Source organism: Saccostrea cucullata, unplaced genomic scaffold (assembly GCF_032062105.1).
Source record: "Saccostrea cucullata isolate Sc308-1 unplaced genomic scaffold, CSIRO_AGI_Scuc_v1 ctg1059, whole genome shotgun sequence".
Lineage (NCBI taxonomy): Eukaryota > Metazoa > Mollusca > Bivalvia > Ostreida > Ostreidae > Saccostrea > Saccostrea cuccullata.
In genome coordinates, this window is record NW_026933409.1 from 390,863 (window position 1) to 413,008 (window position 22,146).

At 35.0% G+C, this 22,146-nt stretch overlaps 1 protein-coding gene across 1 annotated transcript; it reads right to left on the reverse strand.

Annotated features, from left to right (window-relative positions):
* Positions 1–256: 256 nt before the first annotated feature.
* Positions 257–20,604, reverse strand: LOC134238267 (uncharacterized). Its single transcript, XM_062720386.1, has 26 exons — positions 20,523–20,604; positions 18,501–18,615; positions 17,993–18,322; positions 17,609–17,741; positions 17,399–17,495; positions 17,223–17,307; positions 15,943–16,089; positions 15,726–15,837; positions 15,365–15,468; positions 13,776–13,973; positions 12,416–13,561; positions 11,837–12,004; positions 11,502–11,636; positions 11,121–11,269; positions 10,736–10,860; positions 10,208–10,386; positions 7,548–7,629; positions 7,239–7,445; positions 5,113–5,194; positions 4,805–4,912; positions 4,523–4,566; positions 3,331–3,433; positions 2,108–3,140; positions 1,385–1,812; positions 656–701; positions 257–545 (listed from the first exon to the last, which is right to left on the reverse strand). Exons 1-26 carry the CDS (start codon positions 20,556–20,558, stop codon positions 466–468), a joined length of 5,472 nt encoding a protein of 1,823 aa, XP_062576370.1. The 5' UTR covers positions 20,559–20,604; the 3' UTR covers positions 257–465.
* Between the last annotated feature and the right edge of the window lie 1,542 nt (positions 20,605–22,146).

Below are 22,146 nucleotides of genomic sequence, written 5' to 3' on the forward strand. Positions count from 1 at the left end.
ATAGCACCTGTTCCACCTTCCCTTTTCAGAGGTTTGTATTGGATCGGCTCAAAATTCAGTTTTACATTAATTTTTAAGCTTGTCCACTTGAGTGCTTGTTACCTTAACATTTTACCCCTACTATGTTTAGCACGCTTTTGACCAAATTTATAACATCTAAATAAATTTTTATTATTTCACAGTGTGGTCTGCTGTATAATTAGAATTGTGCTTGTTGGTGTCATAAAGTAAAAAAAAACATTTTTGTGCTCTAAATATTTTTATTGATTGAAATATTTGTCATTTAATATTAAATCTTCCCAATACTTTATCTTAACAAAACACAGAATGCACAATTCTAAATCATTAAGTAATCATCTTTGGTTATCAGCATTGTACAGAATTTTGTCTTATAGATGTAAAAGTCCTGGCGGTGTATATACATTGTTAGGATCTAAAAATATTTTTTTTTTATGTTTGTAAATTTTATAAACACTTGAAGACAATCTTGCTTTGTTTGGAGTTGGGGACTCTTTCATAAGTCAACTTTCTTTTACGTGATCCTGCTGATAAAATAGCAATTAGCTTTGAGTTATTAATAGAACATACGAATGTAAAACACAAAACATAATTAACCCCAAAGAAATAAATTAAGGAGTAATGTTATTTCTCTAACCTGAAGTTTTGTTGAAGCAATGTAAATCTTCTACATGGCCAGTTTCCTGAATAAAAATTTAAAGAACACAAAAACAGTAACTGTATGTACATGTATGTGCAACAAAAGTATAAACAATGTAAATACTCATTCCTGATCATCTCAAATGACTTCTAAACCAAAAATTAATTGCACATTTTTGAAAACAATATATTAAATTGTTACAAACAATCAAAGAAAAGATCTGAATTTTTAAATTTTAATTTAGTTTTTATACATTTTGATTGATAGCTTTCTATTTAATATTTAGTTGGTCTCCTTTTCTGTATTAATGAAATACAGCCTTGATGTGGATTGGCATGCTATGAATATTTGGCATGCTATGAATAAAGTTTTAACAGAGCCTTTGGGAATTGAGCACATTTCTCACTGGAATGCATGGCAAATCTCTTAGTTTCTATCATAATATATAGGTATACATGGTTTATAGACACAAATGATCTACATGATCTCAAACACTGATATTTAAAATACTAGGGATATATTGTGATTCGGAAATCCCAACCACTTATGAAGTATTTTACCTTCAATATTTTGAACTCTCCACTTTTCCTTGGTCCCACTGAGTTTGAAAAACGGGGATTAAACAAAAACACACAACTCTACTATGTAAAGTTAGTAATTATAATCAGCGACTTCTTACATAGAAATAGGGTACTTTAATATATATATATATATATATATATATACCTGTTGAGGATCGTACTCGATGTCCATTGGTGGGGAGTCGTACCCTGGCCACCTCTCTAGCTGACCCCTGTCATTCTCCAATAAGAGATCACCTTGCCTAGTAAACTGTGGCTCATACTGCCCCTGCATTGAGGGTTTATCACCTGAGTATCTTGATGTGCAGTCTCTTTGACATGGTGTTCTGTAGCTGCTGAGTTGTACTGGAGCTTTATGTATACCATCTTGTTCAACTCCTTGTCTTTGCTTCAAAGTTAACCCTAAAGTACTGGACTGTCCAAAGTCTGAATCAATAGAGTAGTTCGTGTTACTTGGTATTCTGCCCTCTGCATTGTTGTAAGGAGTTGTGTTTTGCCTCAGCTGTACTTGACTTCTTAAAATCTGGGAGTTTGACGAGGCAGAAAGAGGACCATCTTTAGTTGTCACATGATCTTAAAAATTAAAAAATCTTAAAAATAAAAATTTTGATCAATTACACTGACCAAACAAATTATCAGGTTAAATTTGTTTTTTACAGTTTTAAGGATACTGTAGTTTCCTAAAAAAATTAACTCTTCAGGAACAGTGCTCTCAAAAATCCATGCTTCTATAATTTGGCATCTATATGTTATTTTACTGTTACAGTATTTTAAAATATTCAAAAGTTAAAGGAAAAAAAAAATATATAGAATGTATTCACTGCAGATTAAACAGAACATTAATTGTACTATTTCTTTACTCCCTTACCTGTATTCTGTGGCTGTCGTAGGGGTCTTGCCAGTCCTATGCTGACTCTTCTTGGTCCGGACCTTGGGAATATTTTGTCATTTGATGATAAGCTTGCCTGCTTTAGTAACTGTCGAGTTGTAGCAATGAGACTGTCCCTAAAATTCCCACCAATTGTGTGATAACCTTTATCATCCAATGGACCACTTCCTTTATTTGTTTGGAAAGTATCCTCTGTTGCATGTTTATTGAATTCATCTGAAGAATGAAAACTCTGTGACGCCTGACCACTAGTATGGGTATTAAAAGTGTGTAAGTTATTATGTCTGCATGCATTGGTAGAATTTAAACCATGCTGATTTCTAAGAAATAAGTTCCTTTGGATATCGTCATCAAAGTTGACACTCCAATCATCTGTCCTCAGGTTGTCAGATACTTGGTTAATCTGAGAGTAAGGTTGCTCATTTTCTAGGGTTTCCCTTCCAAAGAAGAAATTTTCTTCATTTCGATTCTGCACAATTGAGTCACTTGATCTTTCCCTTGGAGTCAGATCATCTTGGAACCAATTTACTTCAGAATTAGAGGACTGTTCTGCAAGACTTTTTCCCATGACATTTCCTTTTTTGAATAGGTAAGACATATCTACATCAGTTGGTCCACATAATTCAGATAAATACCCTCCTGGACGGCATCCTTCCATTTGCTCCTTGGCTTGTCCATCAACAGTTCTACTGAAGTCCTCCAAACAGCAGCTTACCTCCTCCTGGACTCCTCTTTGCACATTTCTTACAAAATCAGTCCCAGAGTAATTGCTGGGAGGGGAGAATGTAGAAATAAGACCAGAATCTTTCTCTACATTTGGGACTGACTCGTGACAATAATCAGACATGTGTTTGAGAGTCCCACCATCTTGCTCATTGGGAAGGATTTTTTCATGGGATGTAAAGGATTCCTCTTTAGCATGTGTTGATGGGGAATGGGGAATTTCCTGACTAATTTCTTTCTCCAATACATTGCTCTCTACATTTAATTTCTCTAAACCTTGATAAAACATCTACATGGAGGAAAGAAAAAAAAAATTTTTAATAGCAACAGATGAAAAATTTATTAAGTTACGAAATATTTCCTTCTCATATGTGATCAAAAGTTTGGAAGAAGAAGAAAAATTTCTCAACAATAACCAATTGATTTCTTTCTGTTACATACAATAAACCTCTCTGCCTGATAATTTTTTTTTTTCTGACCTGAATGATTCTCTTTGGAACATCAGGAAAGAGTCTGCAAAGTTGATCTGGGTGAAGGTCCAGGATAGATTGTAGGTCAAGAATCTGAAGCAACTTCTGAGCTCTGCAAAAAAATAATGGACATGTTATTGTATAAGTGGAAATTTTACCAAGACACATATTTAGCGACTGGTCCTTAAAAATTAGTATTTTATTTTTATCAAGATGTATTTTAGCAAATTTAAAATGCTCACTAAAAGATACTATTACAAATAAAACACAATTAATTTTTAGCGGTATTCAATTTTAGCAATATTGGCATCCTCGCTAATAATGCCAAAATCCTCACTAAAAATTCTCACTAAATCCTCACTAACAAGATGTGTTTGTGAAACACTATGCCCCCGGTGGTAACACAATTTTTGAGTTGGGCAGTCTGGTATTTTTTTTTTGTAAAAGTAGGTCAAACTCCAAGGTCAAGAGGTCAAATATGGTGGTACCCAGAAGAAAGGTCTTATTACAAGAATTACACCTGTGAAATATAAAAGCACTACTTTTAACTGTTCAAAAGTTATGACCGAGGTTAATGTTTTTAAGAAGTGGGTCAAACTCCTACGTCAAGGTCAAAAGGTCAAAAATATTTCTACCGTCTGAAAGGTCTTGTCAAAATAAATATACATGTGAAGGATGAAAGCCCTAACTTCAACTATTTAAAAGTTATGGCCAAGGTTAAACTCTGGTATTTTTTTGTAAAAGTAGGTCAATCTCCCAGGTCAAGGTCAAGAGGTCAAATTTGGTGGTACCCAAAGAAAGGTCATGTCACAAGTAACACACCTATGAATTATGAAAGCCATAGCCCCAACCACTCAATAGTTATGGGCTAGGTTAAAGTTGGGGGACAAACAAACAGACAGACAGACAGACAGACGGACAGACAGACATGTTCCGGGGGCATAAAAATTCTGCTAATATGGTATGTACTATAAAGATACAATGGTTGTCTACCAATTGATCAGCCATTTGATAGGTATGGTTCAATACAACATTTGGTTTCAAAATTATTACAAAATCAACTTCATACTATGATCTTTAATAAAACAAGAAAAAATGAAAAACATCATTTTAATGAATACACAATTGTTATATTTAAATAAAAAATACCGATTTCATGCATTCGAAAAGTGTATATGAAATGAAAAACATAAATACATACAAAATAGGATTGATACAAGGTATACTTGTCAAAAACTGTTCCTCCTGAAGAGATGTTCATCAAATACAAAAGTTATTTATACATTGGCATATCAAATATTGCATGTTTTTAGACAAATCCACAAGCAATTACACACATTCATTTCTCTTTTCCAAATCTACAGGTCATCTTAATTCAAACATAGTTTATTGGTAGTCATGTGTGCATAAGGAAGGTACAGACTGAACTCTCAGTGTATGATGTCTGAATTTGGTCTTGTTGCTATAGGATGAACACACGTACCTGTGATGGAGAGGCAGACATCCAGTTCTGGTCATCTGATGACAGGACCATCTGACAAAACCTGGCCACAATCTCAGCTGTCATAGGGAGACTGTTACTAGCCATCACCTGTACATGAAGGCACTACTGACTACACAGTCAAACAACACATCCTCCCACTAGTTGATACATGCACTAACAATCAGACAAATCTATTGCTCAACAACATATCCCCTTCTCATCAATAGACCACTCTAGCTTTGGCATACTGTGCCAACAGGACCTACTTTCACTGTCTGAACAAATATACTGTAGATATAAATATATACCTTATACTGTAGATCAGCTACTTGAGAGACAGCTTGTCGCAAAAAGAAATTGAACTTTTGTTGATGTTGCCTTAATTTTAATCTGTAAAAGATTAAATTTCTTCTACAATAAATATGGAAATTTATTTAATCATATTTGAATAACTGTAGCAAAATGAGCAAAAAAAAAAAAATGTTTCTCATAAAAATCTTCTGATACTTATAAACATTTTCTCATCACTTATATAGAAGTAACTAAGCCCAGTATCATATGAGAACATACTAAATGTAAAAGTGCTTACTTCTATTGTTTTTTTAACTCTACATTAATACACTTTATGCTTTGATGATTTATCAGTTTTAAAAGTAATTGATTACCAATACTAGTAAAAATTGATTAATAATAGAAACAAGAGGCCCATGGGCCTTATAGGTCACCTGAGTATCATGCGACAACTTTCCAACAATTGAATTTGATTCATGTTTTAAACTAGAGGCCATGAAATTCATAATTTTGAAAGAGGCAACCATTGCTTATCATAATTATACACTCAGCATGCTTATTTTGGTTACTTAATACCCAGAAGTACCAGTAGATCAGAGTAACAAAGAGAAAATGCATTTCCACTTTTAGTGAATTTCAGGGCCCCTGGGTCAGGGCTTCTTGCATTGGGGCAGGTCCACATTTGAGCTCCCCATCCCACAGGAACCACTGACCCTGGGGCCACATCTTTCAAAATTTTGGAATTTTTTTTAAAATTTTATTTCATCATGCTGTTGATTAATACCAAAGTGCAGATTTCAAAGCATTAAATTATTTCAAACTTTTTACCTCCCTCCCCCAAAGTACCTCTGTCCCAGGGGCCAGGAAATTAACCATTTTTGGAAGAAGGAGGTTTTTTTGTCATAAATATATACTAAGATCATTGGCATCATACCAAACAACATAGGAAAAGAATTCATGCATTTTCACTATATAAACATTAGAGCCCCACCCTAACACAAAAAGCCCTAACCCAGGGACCCTGAAATTCAAAAATCTCAAAGAGGCATCCTTCCTCCTCATAACTATGTACATAGCTCAGGTGCTGAAAAGAAGAGTTATAAAGAATTTATGCATTTTCACTATATAATCAATAAAGCCCCGCCCTAACACCAGAACCCCCCATGAAATTCACAATTTTGGAAGAGGTAGCCTTCTTCAACATAACTATGTACTTGGTTAGTTTATTTAATACTCAGGAGCAAAGAAGAAGATTTTCAAAGAAATAATTCATTTTTACTATATAACCTATATAGCCCCGCCCTAGCACTAGAACCCCTGACCCTGGGACAATAAAATTCACAATTTGAAAAGAGGCAGTCTTATTCAACATAACTATGCACTTGGTTAATTTATTTAATGCCCACAAACAGAAAAGAAGAATTTCAAAGAATTTAGGCGTTTTCACTATATAATCTACATAGCCCCACCCTAGCACTAGAACCCCTGACCCTGGGGCCATGAAATTCACAATTTTGGAAAACACAGTCATTTTCAACTTACCTATGCACTTGGTTAGTTTATTTAATGCCCAGGAGCAGAAAAGAAGAATTTCAAAGAAATAATGCATTTTCACTATATACATGTAACCTGTTAAGCCCCGCCCTAGCACTAGAACCCCTGACCCTGGGGCCATGAAATTCACAATTTTGGAAAACACAGTCATTTTCAACTTACCTATGCACTTGGTTAGTTTATTTAATGCCCAGGAGCAGAAAAAAAGATTTTTGGTAGAGGACTCAATGCTGATTACAATCATACCAACAGTTTGACTGCTTGATGTCCAGGAGTAAAGAAGAAGATTTTTAAAGATTGCACTAATTTTAGTGGTTTTTGCCCCACCCCCCAGGCCCCAGGGGGACAGGGACCATGAAATTCAAAATTTTTGTTCCCCCTCACCCATAGATGCTATATGCCAAATTTGGTTGAAATTGGTTCTGTGGTTTCAGAGAAGAAGCTAAAAATGTTCAAATGTTAACGCACGACGAACGATGCACGACGACAGACGAAAACAGATAGCAATAGGTCACCTGAGTTTACTCAGGTGACCTAAAAATATAAACTGTAATGAAATTTGTTTCATTAGTTCCAACAACAGACTTACTGAGGCTGATTAAAGTTCTGGGTGCTGGCAATGATAAGAGTGTCTCGGAATTGTTGAGACAGGAAGGATAACTCTGACAGCAGAGTGGAAAAGTCCATACCAACCACAGACACATCATACATGACCACACAAGTTACTTCATCTATCATAATGTAAGGGAGGGTCAGCCCCACCCCAGGGCTTCTGAAGATACAGGTCACACCATACCTAGTTAAACAAAGACAAAACATATAACATAATACAAAATTACTTTGAAATTAGGTTTGCACAGATTTACTTCCCCTTGTCTTACATTTAAATAAAACTTACTTAGATTCTAAAAGGTGAACCAAGCCCTCTGGTACTGTGTTAGAACACATGATTGTCATGTTCACTTTTGGAATACTTTTACCTACAAAACAATTAAATTAGGCAGTTGACACTGATTACAAAAGACCAAAAATAACAAAACAAAGAGATTTCAATTTGGACAATTAAGATATCGTTTTCTATTTCATTGTTTTAACATGTACATACTTTGTAAGGACATTGTTGTGTTTAAAAACTAGCTCAATATTATGGGCAAAAAAATTAAACTGCAGACCAGAAGGTTACACATAATAGATCTCCCTCCCACTTATTTTGGATATAAACAAGAGGCCCACGGGCCTTATAGGTCACCTGAGTATTGTGTAACAACTTTCAAACAATTAAATTAGAGGCCATAAAATTCACAATTTACAATTTTGAAAGAGGCACCATTGCTTATCATAATTATTAACTTAGCATGCTTACTCTATTTACTTAATACCCAGAGGTAGATCAGAGAAAAAAAGAGAAAATGCACTTCCACTTTATAACCAGTTGTGCATCTCACCCCAAAGTAACCACTGACCCAGGGCCATATATTTCAAAATTTTGCAAATTTTATCATAAAATGGTTGATAAATACCAAAGAGCAGATTTCAAAGCATTAATTTATTTTCAGGCTATGTAACCCCCCCCCCCCCCTTTTGACCCTGGGGGCATTAAAAACCACTTTGCTAGATGCACCTTTCTTCATCATAAATATATATATACTTGGATCATTGGCTTAAAACCCAGAAGCAAAGAAAAATATTTACAAAGAGTAAATGCATTTTTACTATATAATCAATACAGCCCCGACTTAACACCAGAACCCCTGACCCGCCATAAAATTCACAATTTTGGAAGAGGCGCTCTTGCTCATCATAACTATGTGCTTAGTTAGTTAATCTGATACCCAGGAGCAGAGAAGAAGATTTTCAAAGAAATAATGCATTTTCACTATATAATCTATAGAGCCCCACCCTAACACCAGAACTCCTGACCCTGGGGCCATAAAATTCATAATTTTGGAAGAGGCACTATTGCTCATCATAACTATGTGCTTATTTAGTGTATTTAATACCCAGGAGCAGAGAAGAAGATTTTCAAAGAAATAATGCATTTTCACTATATTATCTATAGAGCCCCGCCCTAACACCAGAACCCCTGACCCTGGGGGCCATAAAATTCACAAATCTGGAAGAGGCACTCTTGCTCATCATAACTATGTGCTTAGTTAGTTTATCTAATACCCAGGAGCAGAGAAGAAGATTTTCAAAGAAATAATGCATTTTCACTATATAATCTATAGAGCCCCGACTTAACACCAGAACCCCTGACCCTGGGGCCATAAAATTCACAGTTTTGGAAGAGGCACTCTTGCTCATCATAACTATGTGCTTATTTAGTGTATTTAATACCCAGGAGCACAGAAGAGGATTTTCAAAGAAATAATGCATTTTCACTATATTATCTATAGAGCCCCGCCCTAACACCAGACCCCCTGACCCTGGGGCCATAAAATTCACAATTTTGGAAGAGGCACTCTTGCTCATCATAACTATGTGCTTAGTTAGTGTATTTAATACCCAGGAGCAGAGAAGAAGATTTTCAAAGAAATAATGCATTTTCACTATATAATCTACAGAACCCCGCCCTAACACCAGAAACATAAAATTCACAAATCTGGAAGAGGCACTCTTGCTCATCATAACTATGTGCTTAGTTAGTTTATCTAATACCCAGGAGCAGAGAAGAAGATTTTCAAAGAAATAATGCATTTTCACTACATAATCTATAGAGCCCCGCCCTAACACCAGAACCCCTGACCCTGGGGCCATAAAATTCACAATTTTGGAAGAGGCACTCTTGCTCATCATAACTATGTGCTTAGTTAGTGTATTTAATACCCAGGAGCAGAGAAGAAGATTTTCAAAGAAATAATGCATTTTCACTATATTATCTATAGAGCCCTGCCCTAGCACTAGAACCCCTGACCCTGGGGCCATGAATGGTAGAGGACTCAATGCTCATTACATTCATGCCAATAGTTTGCCTGCTTGATGTCCAGGAGTAAAGAAGAAGATTTTTAAGGATTTCATTAATTTTAGTGGTTTTGGCCCCACCCCTCAGGCCCCAGGGGGGCGGGGACCATGAAATTCATAACTTTTGTTCCCCTCCACCCACAGATGCTGTATACCAAATTTGGTTGAAATTACTTCAGTGGTTTCAGAGAAGAAGCTGAAAATGTTCAAATGTTAACACACGACACACGACGGACGACGACGGACGAAAACGGATAGCAATAGGTCACCTGAGTTACTCAGGTGACCTAAAAATGAAATCAATATTTCAGATAGAATTAGCAAAATTAAGAAGCAATGACTCAGTGTGCTTTTCTGCCAAATTTGGAAGTGAATAAACAAATGTGTCATACCTCTTTTTCTGTTCAAGTTTGAGCTTTAATGATGCAAAGCTCATGGAATAAAAAAAAACACTGAAAATCTAAATGATTCTTGTTGTCCTATGTGCAGACCCCCCCCCCCCGATCCATTGAAGAACTGATATTTTTTGTCATTAACCACTTAACATTTTAGAGCTCGATTGAACCAAATGTTCACATGAAATGCATTTTTACTTACATGCACCTGTCCTGGCAGCTATTGGGGTATATGAGAAGTGTATGTATTTGATATTTTGTCTCTGACACAGCTGTAAGAATCTGTCTCCTTCATACTCTATAATCAGGGAGAACTGGGACCAGGGGAAGTCAGAACCAATACGATCCTGGTGTAACAACATGCAGTTACAATGGTCAAGACTGAAATTCAACAACATAGAGTTACAATGAACAAAACTGAAATTCAACAACATACAGTTACAATGGTTTAGACGAAAATGGTTGTGCCTCAGTTGCAAATGACAATGGTTCTCTTGGGGTAAAAATTGATAATGTTACAAATTAATTTACTTCAGATTAACTATATGCTAAGGAAGCTTGAATGATTTCAAATTGAGTACCAAAAAATCATGTAGATTTTGATTTTTTTTATTTGATTTTAATTAAATGAAAACTGATTACTCAAGTGCATAAAAATACAAAAAAAAAATTCAGAATTTGATGTCTTCAGAGGATCCCTTAATATATTATAGATCTTTATGGTACTCACTTGTCTAGTATACCCTGACAGTCCCCTGTGTTCTGCACACAAACCTTGACTTTGACCACTCTCTGTAAATTCAGCTCCAGAGTGCTAAACAAACTGTCCAAATCTTTACTCAAAATCACCAGTATCTGAAAAACAATTCAAATTACTTGGGAACACTCTTTATCATATATTATGAAATTAATTACATTGTTGAAATCTTGACTCAAATTCACTGGGAAATGCAACAGCAAAGATCACATCATTGGATCCAAGGCTTTTTTCATGATCACAAATTATGATGTTAAACAAACAAATGAAAGCAATATTCCTAGATACTGATTACTTATTTAATTACATTTCCATTAATTCACCCAGTCTGATACATGTATAAATTAATGATCAATACCTTAGTGTGACTTAGTCTCTCTGTATCTTTTCCTGTCAGCTTCTTATGGACAGACAGACAGACATGGTAAATCTTAGGATGCAGGATTCTCTCCTGGTCATACCTCAGCTTCACAGAAAACAGTCTCTGTCTGAGGGTCTCTAAACAGCCTGTAATAAAGTGTATTGTCAACCATTCTCTGTGCTCAACATATTCCATGACTATACATCTCATAAAATTGTAAAGAACTAGGACTTCTTTTTTTTTTTAAAAAAAACAAAACAAAACAGAAAAAAAAAAACGCTCATCCCACAAGGAGAATGGTAATAATATGGATACAAAAATAACAATTAAATTGCTGTGAGGCATAATTTTCTTCATCAACTCAAATTATTTCCTGACCTTTAAGACAGTTTTTGTACTTTTCTTGTATGATAGACAACAGTTCCAGACAGGACTCAAGACAAGCCACTCCAAGCATCTCCACAGCACAACACAGTGTATGTAATGCCAGGCAGGAACGGTACCTTTCTTCATCTGTAACAAAGAGAATGAGAGAGGTAATTCAGCTTTTTCTAGAGCTCTAAAATAACTATTCAATACTTTTTAATAATTTCTGTTTCAAACACAATAAACATCACTATGCATGTAACTTTCAAGGTACCCACACTATTTACATGTTCTGATTATGATTGTGCTTTCAATAAAACTAATACTAGAATGACAAAGATAATGACAGTGTGGTTTCTGTGGCTGACTGGTGACCTCCTTGACTAGGTATCTTGTGGCGTCAGGGGTCAGTGAGGTGAAGGACACGGATTTGTCAAGGTCACCACTGTTCACCAAGGCCATGATGAAAAAGGAGGCATATTCAGCAATCAGATTGGCAACTTGTTCATATTCTCCTAAAAATAAGATACTGTGTTAGCACTAGTGAACATAAACATGAAACTAATCAATTTTTGTGTATCTAATGCATAGAAAAATCTGCTTATTAGGCCATAATAAATAAATTGCTTATTTTTAAAAACATTTATATTTTTTATTTTTTCATTTTATTTTTTATATTCCACTTGAATAAAGTCATAGTAAAAATATTTACCATATATTACAGTAATTGCTGTCAAAATCATGTCGACTCGCGGGATTTACGAAAGTAGAATGGTAGATGTAGTCGATCAGAATTAAGACGAAGAAAAACAGAAATAAAAAAAATTTAAAATTGGAGAGAATCTAGGAATATTTTTATTATGGCCTTAATAAAAACATTTATAATTCACAATATTCCACTTGCATAATTTATAAGAAATATTTACCTTCTAATTGGTAATCTATACATTTAGTCCTTGTTTTCGGAGGTCTGATTTTTGGACTTTTCCGTGGTACATCCTTAGGTTCACCCTCTCTCCTACTATTCTGTGTATCTACAGAGTTATTCACTATTGCACTGGTCTGTACACTTTGACTGCTATGAGAGTCAGCCCCAGCCACCTGACAACTGTCAGCTCTCTTCACTGACTGATTACCATCAAACATTTGATTTGAATTAATCCCATCACTTACTGGTCCCATAGTCAGCCTATCCTTTATACTCTTGTCAGATTGAGAATCTATTGGCATACTTTGTTTATGTGACACTAGTCTGTTGGTTCTATTAAGGTCAGTGTTCTGATGACTGTATTCATCAACATGCTGTATATGCTGGTTCCGAGTTTCCTTGTTTGTCACACATTTATTATTTAGAGGCTGCGCCTTGTCCCTAGCAGTGCTGAATAGTGGAGGAGAATCCATAAAAGGATCCTGTAGCGATCTGAGTGTCCTGAACTCTTTAGGGCTGTGAGATTCAGGTATTACTGATCCGAGTGTCCTGAACTCTTTAGGGCTGTTGGATTCCAGCATTACTGATCTTACTCTGTCTGAACTCTGAGTAACAGGTGTTCCCAGTCCCACTGTGGTCCAGGCCATCGGGCCTTTACTTCTTTTAGGGATGTCAGCCACAGGTATTGCGAGTTTATCAATGTTCTGGTCTACAGATGCTATGCATTCATCACTGCTGGAGGTAGTAAATGTTATGATTTTCTCCTCTGAACTCCTGGTCTCCTCTAGGCTTTGAGTTTCCACTGAGGAGACTTCAGTTCTGGCCTCCTGTAACTTATTCTCAGTATAAACAGATGACTGGTGTTTATCTTTTTCATTTTCATTGTTAACTTCAAAAGTTTTTTGGGGGCTTGATAATGATAAGGAATCCATAGGCCAGTCATCTGATTTTCTGTCTTTGCTTTGTTTGTTTTTGGGGGTGCTAAAATGGTTAATATAACCCATTAGTCCACTGTGCTCTAAATGTGTCAATTTATGGTCAGCATGCTCAATAATTGAAATTTCCAAGTCTTCATGAAAATCATTCAAGGAATTTAAGGGAGATAACTCCAGTAAATCTTTCATGTAAAATTTCTCTAGGTCATCTATAATAAAAAAAAAAAGCAAAATCATGAGTTCTTTCAATTTTAGTATTCAGTTATACTTGAAACATTTATTTTCAAAAACATTACAATAAATGTTTGTACATAATCTTAGTGGTCATTATTTGGAAAATAATTTTCCCAAATCCTCGTTTTATGTGTCAATCAAAACGAGGTTTTTACCTTTCCTTTGTTTTATGATAAAAGTTTTTAATACCTATGTTTCTTTGTTTCTTCTCATTTATGTACTTGACAACTGCCTCATTCTGATCCAGTCTGTCCTCAGGTGGGGGGTGGATGTTCCATGACAGATTTAACTCCACTCTCCACCCGTTCCACTTCTGTACAGCGACTTCCCTCCACTCTCTGTGTAGTCTCTCCATGTGGAGATACTCCACACTCTCCATTACTGGCTCTGTGTCAAATAATTTATATTTCTGAGTATTATTACTAATTTCTGTTTTACATTTATCATCTTGATTCATTAAATCAATATACTTATAACAATAAACAAGTAATGCACTAAGAACATCTAATATTTGCAAACTTAGGCCAGATAAAATTAATCTTTAGATTCTCATCCCCGCCCGCCCCTCTCAAAATGTCCCGCCCCGGCGTTTTTTATTTTGATTTTTGGGTGTTAATAAAGGCATTTTCATGTTTTTTTATTCAGTAAGAATTTAGGTGAAGTTTAAGAGTTATCTCCCGTCTGTATTAAAAGTCGCATGTCGCTATTTATAGCAAAAGAGCCATGTGAAGAATGGAGAAAAATCGGCAATAAAAGCAGTTTAAATATGTAAGGAAAAGATTATTTGTCAGTATAGAGAAAGCAGAGAAAAAATAATTGCATAATAAACACATCTAGATACCATCACTGCCATTCATGAGCAAGTTTTTAAAGATTTTTTGAAACCAAGTATAAAAATAGACATGGAAAATGACACCTGGTCAAGTTTAAACAATCTTCAACGGTGTGTGATTTTGATTTGAAAAAAAAATAAAACATCGTAGGCAGGCTTTAGAGAATGTTTAGCGTTAAGAAAATATTAAATATCAAACCTGTTCAGGCCTTGGATTTTTTGGTATGACATTTCATTAGAATATTTTATAGATTTTGTAAATATGACCTATTTTATTGTCGAACATGTCAAGTCTCAAGAACGATTCAATTTTTGAGGAAGGTGGAAATCTATGATATTTTACAGAAAACACAGGGATTTGTTGGTAAAACTAAAGGGTATTTAGGGAAAGGCCGATTAGAAGTCATGCATACAAAATTTATTGATATCAGAACCCCACCTCATTTTGTTTTGCGTATGCCGTACGTACTGTAAATCACTTTTTATTCGCACTTTTCGCGTAATTACGCGAGACGGTATGCTCGCGAAAATTTCATTCTCGCGTATAATAGAATTCCTTAAGATTATATAAGGTACTGACCACAATTCGTGAAAATTTTGTCTCGCTGATAAAGAGTAAATGACTGTCTCGCGAAAATAAGGTGTTGCGAAAATTAAGTGATCTACAGTATATGTGTACTTGATAATTTGTTAATTAACAATAAATATCTAATAATTTAAGCAAGAATTTTCTTTAAAATATTTAAAAGAATATGAAAAAAATGAAATCTATTCATATTGGCATTAACATAATGAAAAAATGTGTACGAAGAGTCCATGTTTTGTTAATCATGTTAATACTTACAATTTAACAATTATAAAAAATAAAAAATAAAATCCGCCCACCCGCCCCAATTTTTTAGCAAATTAGGATGAGAATCTAAAGATTAATTTTACCTGGCCTTACCAGAGAATCTACATTTTTCTATACATCTGAGGTCAAAGTTGACATCTGACTGTATCAGCTGGTGGCTCAAGGTTCCTCGTGAGAGTAACATAAAATCTGACCTTCTAAAAATTCATTCAAGATTTTTTTATTCTACAGCTTTTAAAAAATAAAATTAGTTAAAATGTCCTGGAATACTTAAATGTGATTCAAGTATATGTTTAAAATGTTTTATAGGATAATAATTAAGATTTGGCTTGCACGAACAGTTTGATATACTACTTTGTAAATGGTAAAGTAGTAAGTTTTCCTATGGTGAAAAGAATGCCTACTTTACATGTGGTAGGGGTTTAATTTTTTTTTTAAAATATAGGGTACTTACTTTGGAAGTGGTAAGGGTGCAAGTTTTCCGATAGATGGAAGCATGGCACACACTGCTGTGGGTAGCAGTGGTGACTCCAGACCAATGATCTCAGTCCCAGGGCACACGATCTCTGTTAGAAAACAACATTCAACATTCTGTAGAGTTTTCAAAATAATGAATCTAACCTAAAAAAATCAAACTTCATGTTCCTTTCAATATTAAAACTCTACATTACCTCCATCATACTCTTGGTTCAGTTCAAACTTTTCATTTGAGATCTCTCTGGAGGTATAACAGTTGTCCTGTCTGTCCACTACCAGACTCTCTAGCATGGACTTATCATCCAACTCACTCTTTATTGTGGTAGCCTCCAAATGCTCATCTGAACAGATACAAAGTTTTTGATTATATTTTTAATACTGAAAACATATTATTATCAGAAGAATTCTCAGTTAACCTTGGACTTTCAGTAAGGTGTGGCATTGTTAGTTCTACATAATAAGCATCTGTCAAATGGCAAATACATTCTCATTGTTTAAGAAATTAGTAACATCAGGAACTTTAAATTGTTGTTGACAACGATGAGATGACTTAAGCCCCATCTCTTTGCCGTGCAAGATGCTGTATTGGTTAATTTCTACACTTATTGACATTTGCCGAATTTCTATCCCATGTATTTTTCAACAGTGAATGAAAACTGTGTAAATTTAAGACAGTAATTATGCAATGTCGTCAGTCGAGAATGCCACGCCTTACTGAAAGTTCAAGCTTACCTGAGAATTGTAGTGACACTTTTTCTCCACATATTCTCTGGCAAATGTAACACTGACAGAATATTTAATGAGCTTAAGATACTACCATGTCTTTATATATTTAGCAAAAAAATTTAAAAGTCAATACCATACATATATATATTTTTTTAAACCTTCATTGAGACCCCCAAAATGCCACACTTTATTTCATTTCAAAAATTGTGGCCATTATAGTGTTTCACAAATATTTTCAAAGTCATTAGAACAATCTGTTTCTGTTTAACCTCTGGCCACTTTCTGTCTATCCCTTGTTCTAAATTAAGTCTTTGACTACATCATTCTTACCTTTGTTTGCATTCTAATCTTTTTCTATATTCTATTTACTAACCTAAATTCCTTCTAATCTTTGTTTAAATTTTGTCTAAACTCTGTTAAACCTTGCCTATAATCAAACTTTTTCCTTTCCATATCTTCTCTAACCTTTGTCCATCCTCTATATTTTGTCTATATTCTATCTAATCTTTGTCTATATTCTGTCTAACCTTCATCCCTCCATATTTTGTATTCATGTTTAATTTGTTCTGGCGGTATGTTTTTGTTTTGAACATATTTTATTGTATAATTTATACAATGGGATTGGTAACAAGTTCTTGCAACTTAAAAAACCTCTCCCTGAATATGCGGTATGTATGTGCCACTTGCATTATGTCATGCTGAATATACATTATGTTAAGTTTGCTCTGTGGCTTCTGTTTGTTTTTACCTAAAGGAAGAGGAGACAGCTGATGCAGGCTTGATATAGATATCTCCTGGTGTTCAAACTCTCCAGGTGTAACCAGTGGAGGCTCCTACAAAACATGTTCTTTCAACATATTCAAATAATGGGTTAAAACCAAGAATATTCAATGTAAAACACTTTTCCCAGTTTCAAAAAATTACCATGATGTTTTCTTGATATAGGTCTACTTTGATGAATTGTTCTTCTGGATGTTTGTGGCTTTTGTCATGCACAGTACTAAGTTCAGGTAGATCACACCTAATTAATATAATTACAATATATCTAGTAATCTGAATTTTTAAAGATTTCATATTACCAATGATATAAGATGAAGTCACTATAAATATATCAATACATGTATGGGTACTCACCTTTCCTCCTCCCTCGGTTGCAGTAGTGGGTCCTGTAGAGGGAGGGGTTGAAGACCTTTGATAAGTGTCTTCGGTGAGTCGAGGTGTGGGGCAATAGGATCAACATCAACAATGATCTCCTCAAATAAATCATCTGAAATTTTTTTTAAAGAAAACTTTTTTCAATATTAGTCAGTATAATTTGTGAACAGTATTTTGAATTTTCTTTGGAGTGAAAAATAAATATTTGTTTGAAGTGACGTAGTTTAAATAAAACTTATCACCAAATATAAATTGTCTCCCTTGATTTCTCCCGCTCTTCATAATAACAAACAAAAGAAAACTATTTCTATAATGTTTCTACATTCTATAAATTCATGATGTTACTCTCACATCCCCAATTACCAGAATAATTTGACTCAGTAAGGAATTCTTCAGTGTAAGGTTCCTTAGCTCCCTCCTCCTCAGTGACTACAGTGTCTGTCAGATCAAAGTCTCCGTACCATACCAGGTCCTCATCTCCGTACAGTGTCAGGTCCTCACTGGGATAGCCCCGGTCCTCAAACTCAATCTCCTCCTCTGTCCTCTGAACATGGGGTGAGGAGGAAGTCCTCAGACTGGGCCCCTCCCTCCCATAAGGCTCCAGATGACATGACTTGAGAGAGTCGAGTTCTGAGAACAGGCTGTCCACCGGTGGATTAGAGTCCCCCAATAAAATGGTGGCATCTAACTTTGCTTCAGCAAAAAAATGAAACAGGAAAAATCAATTCTCTACCTTACAGAGTAACAGTTTATCAGATTAGCTACATGCAGAACTGTAAACTCTATATCAAACTGTAAAATTGGGAATTTCTTTTCATCATATGATAACCATAGTGCATATTATATTCAATCAAGTCAATGACTACCCCACCTTCCCGCCAGGGAGATCTGATTTTGTTTAGACATTGGTCCGAGCAGACTTCATCACAGGTCCCTGGTACAGATAAACAGGCTTGGCGGAACAATCTTCTCTTCTCCAACTTTATCTTGTAATGAATAACAAAACAAATTTCTACATACATCTAACTAAATAATAAATATCCAGTTTTATGTAGAGATGTTTTTTGGTTGAATGCTGGATCCTTAATCATGTTAATAGCACAGGTACTTGGGTCGTGGTTTACAAATATGTATAATGTACCTTATTGATACGTAAAAAAAAAGTATATCAATAAGGTACATTATACCTACACATCAAGGGCGGATTCAGGGGGGTTTGGGGGGGTTCGGGAAAACCCCCCCGCTCATTTTTTTTTTTTTTTTTTTTTTTTTTACAAGTGTCATTTTATCATTTTGTTGCATTGATAAGACTCTAAAAACATAAACCCTTTGTTTGTACAACTGTGAAATATACATCCACTACGTAACAGGAAATCTCTTTCCGCTTGAACGCACTCAATACACAGGTAATCAACAGAGAGAGTGCCTCAGAGATCGGGTAGTCCGTGCATCTAGTGAAGTCACAAGGTCACTGTACAATGTAATCAGGTACCAACAACAGAAAACTGCATAGTTACGGTGCTGCTCAGTAATATTCTTTTGCTGATAAAATGCATGTTTTTTTAAACTATGAATAAACTATTATTCAGGTTTTTTTTTTTTTTTTTTTTTTTACCGTTTTAAAATTAAAGTAATATAATTTTTTTAAAAACCCAGGTTGGCTTAGCAAACCCCTCTAGTTTCGACAGATTCTCCCGTTTATGTAAATTTTTTCTTCAGTTAAGACAGTTTGAAATTTCATTAATTGTACACGTGTGTTTATATTCCAAATCATATTGACAGTATATACTCAAGTAAGTCGAAAAGCACAAGTTAGGGATTCTGAAAAGAATTCAATTTTTAATTTTTTTAGTGTTTAAAAATTTGGTACATTAGTTGTATCTTGGAAGTCAGCTTGACATAGGACTAAATTAATTGTAGGTGCATTTAAAGTAAAGACAACTTGAAGTCAACTGCTTGCATTCCTAAAATTGTCAGATTTAACATTTTTTTTAAAGCAAATTCTAAAGTCTTGTGTTAAATTTAAATTAAATTGAAAACATTTTATTAAAAATTTGTAATGATCGGTCTTTAAAAAAGCTACAAAAAGTACCCCCAAAATGCTGGAAAATGCACCATTTAGAACCATTTAAAACAAAATTTTCTCGGGGGAGGCCCCGAACCCCCACCTATGGGAGGGGGACACCCCTCCCATGCCCTCCCCCTTCGGTCCTTTGGGCCTCAACCCCCCCCCCCCACATGAACTTCTGGGTCCGCCACTGCACATTTATAATGGAACGTACCACGACGCAAGTACCTGTGGTTAAGAGTACTGAAATGTAAACAGAAGTCTACTTGATTCCGAATAAGCACACTTGTTGCTGGTATTGGTGCAAATATCAGATTTATTCAGATAACAGTAACCCTTTTTAAATTAAAAGATTTAAATAAAGCAGATGTTATACTAGTTAGAATAATCTAACTGTGTCTCGGTACAGGCCCTCACCACAGTTAGAATACGTCCCATATACTTGCAACGTAGCAAATCGGAGCGGATCCGCTCCGAAACGATTTTGAAGAATATAAAAATTTGCACTGGGAATAACTACCAAAATAATCAAAACAAACCTTCTTGAGATTGCTTATTCCTTTTATCCAAAAAAAAATAATCCATATAAATACGTAAATCCAATTAATTTTCTCAACGTTTTTCTCTCCATTCAAATGTTTACATTCGGAACTCTCTAGATTGTTCCTAGTAAATGCACTATCGCCCGTGTTTCTTTCTGCTACATTACGAATACACGGAACGAATTCTATCGTTAAACCGGGTCCGTAGGACAATATCATTTTAACGATAGAACATTCTATCTAATGTTATACAAAATCTCTGATGGTAAGCATTTTAACTCACCAGAGCGAGATAATCAAGTCCAAGATACCTCACCATAGTCGGCCTGTCATCACAGCCAAAGATTTCACACCTCTAAACAACATTTAATATGCATAAGCTTCTAACTGCATAAACTAAAAAAATATGATTGCAGCAAATTATAACTTTCTCAATCAAAGACAGCAATCAACATCACTTCCTACCGTCTGCCAGATTTTATTTAGTGAATTTTGAACCCGATGTTATTTATAGTATTAAATAAAAAACTACAGGTCAAAACGGACATGGGGGTTGGGAGTGGGGTGGATCGAACTACTTTCAGTACAATTTTTTTTTTCAAACACTGACACTTACCCGTCTTTTACTATATGTTGAGAGGGGGTGGGGGCCAAACCTACGCCCCATTTTCAATGCGTATCTTTGTAAAATTAGGGGGGACAGCTGCTTTTTCAATGTAATTGGAAGTATAGGGACCTGTATACAGTTAGTATATAAAATCCCTGATGGAATTTATATACTTATGTACATTGTCATTGGTCATTTGCAAAATCATTTTTTTTAAAACATTGTACACACAATTTAAGTACTCTGAAGTTGGCATTAAAAAGATGCTTTCAAGAGTTTCTTATTGCCAATATCTATGTGATTTTTGGAGACCAAGTTTTCCAACAATCTATTCAGACTATTGCATGGAATTCCATGCATGGGTGCCAATACTGCGCCCCGTTATTAGGGTGTGTTCCCATTTCGCCTTAACTGTGAAATTCAGGTAAGAAAAAGTCAAAAAGTACTAAGGCGAAATGGGAATTTTAATATTTGTAAAAATTATTATAATTTAAATTTTAAGAATTGAATTAGATTGAATTTAACAGTTAATTGAAATTTATGAATACAGTGAATGAAATAATACATTTAACACCAAGTATTTAAAAAAATACTTTATGCTAAATATTTTAAATCTTCATCACCTTAATTCACCTGAGAGCTTACTAGGGCGAAATGGGAATGCTAAATTTTACAGTTAAGGCGAGATGGGAACAAACCGTTATTAGCATCGTCTCAAGCCACGGTCCGGAGTCCGCATATAGCTCTCTCCAGAATGGGAGAGGATCGTACATTTGGCCGTGGTTTGCGACGATGCGTTATTAGCAGACCTATATTTTTCAGTGTTCAGCCCTCATGCGTCCTCCGGGGCACGAAGAGGATAAGTAAGTAAGTAGTATTTTTGTATTCATATGAAGCAGAATTGGTCCAAAATATTAAATTCATGAAAAAAAAGAAAACACTTGCTGTGGCTTTCAACTGGACATTTTGATATATATATCGATCGACGACGTTTTGTCAGCTAACAATGTTATTTCCATTCTTATAGATCGATACGATATTTTACAGGTGAGCTTGATATAATATATACCCCATAGTCTGACACATCTGTTTCATATTTTAAATGTTTTACTTGAAAAGACGTTAATGGTAATCTAACAATCAAGCTTTGTGATAAATATGGCGACTTAATCATTTCAATCGTCAATTTCTTTTACTAGTGAACAATATACTTTCATCACCTGCATGCGGAGTTTATATATCTCAGATGATTCGATACGCAAGAGCCTGCTCTACGTATGTCGTATGAACAATTTTCTAA

Excerpts from the sequence above, each read along its gene's own strand:
- LOC134238267 (XM_062720386.1), bottom strand. The coding sequence starts at position 20,558 with ATGGTGAGGTATCTTGGACTTGATTATCTCGCTCTG. Across the intron at positions 15,469-15,725 it reads GCACCCTTACCACTTCCAAA|AAGGTCAGATTTTATGTTAC; the intron begins GTAAGTACCCTA and ends ATGAATTTTTAG. Across the intron at positions 3,434-4,522 it reads CCTTGTATCAATCCTATTTT|AGCTCAGAAGTTGCTTCAGA; the intron begins GTATGTATTTAT and ends ATTTTTTTGCAG.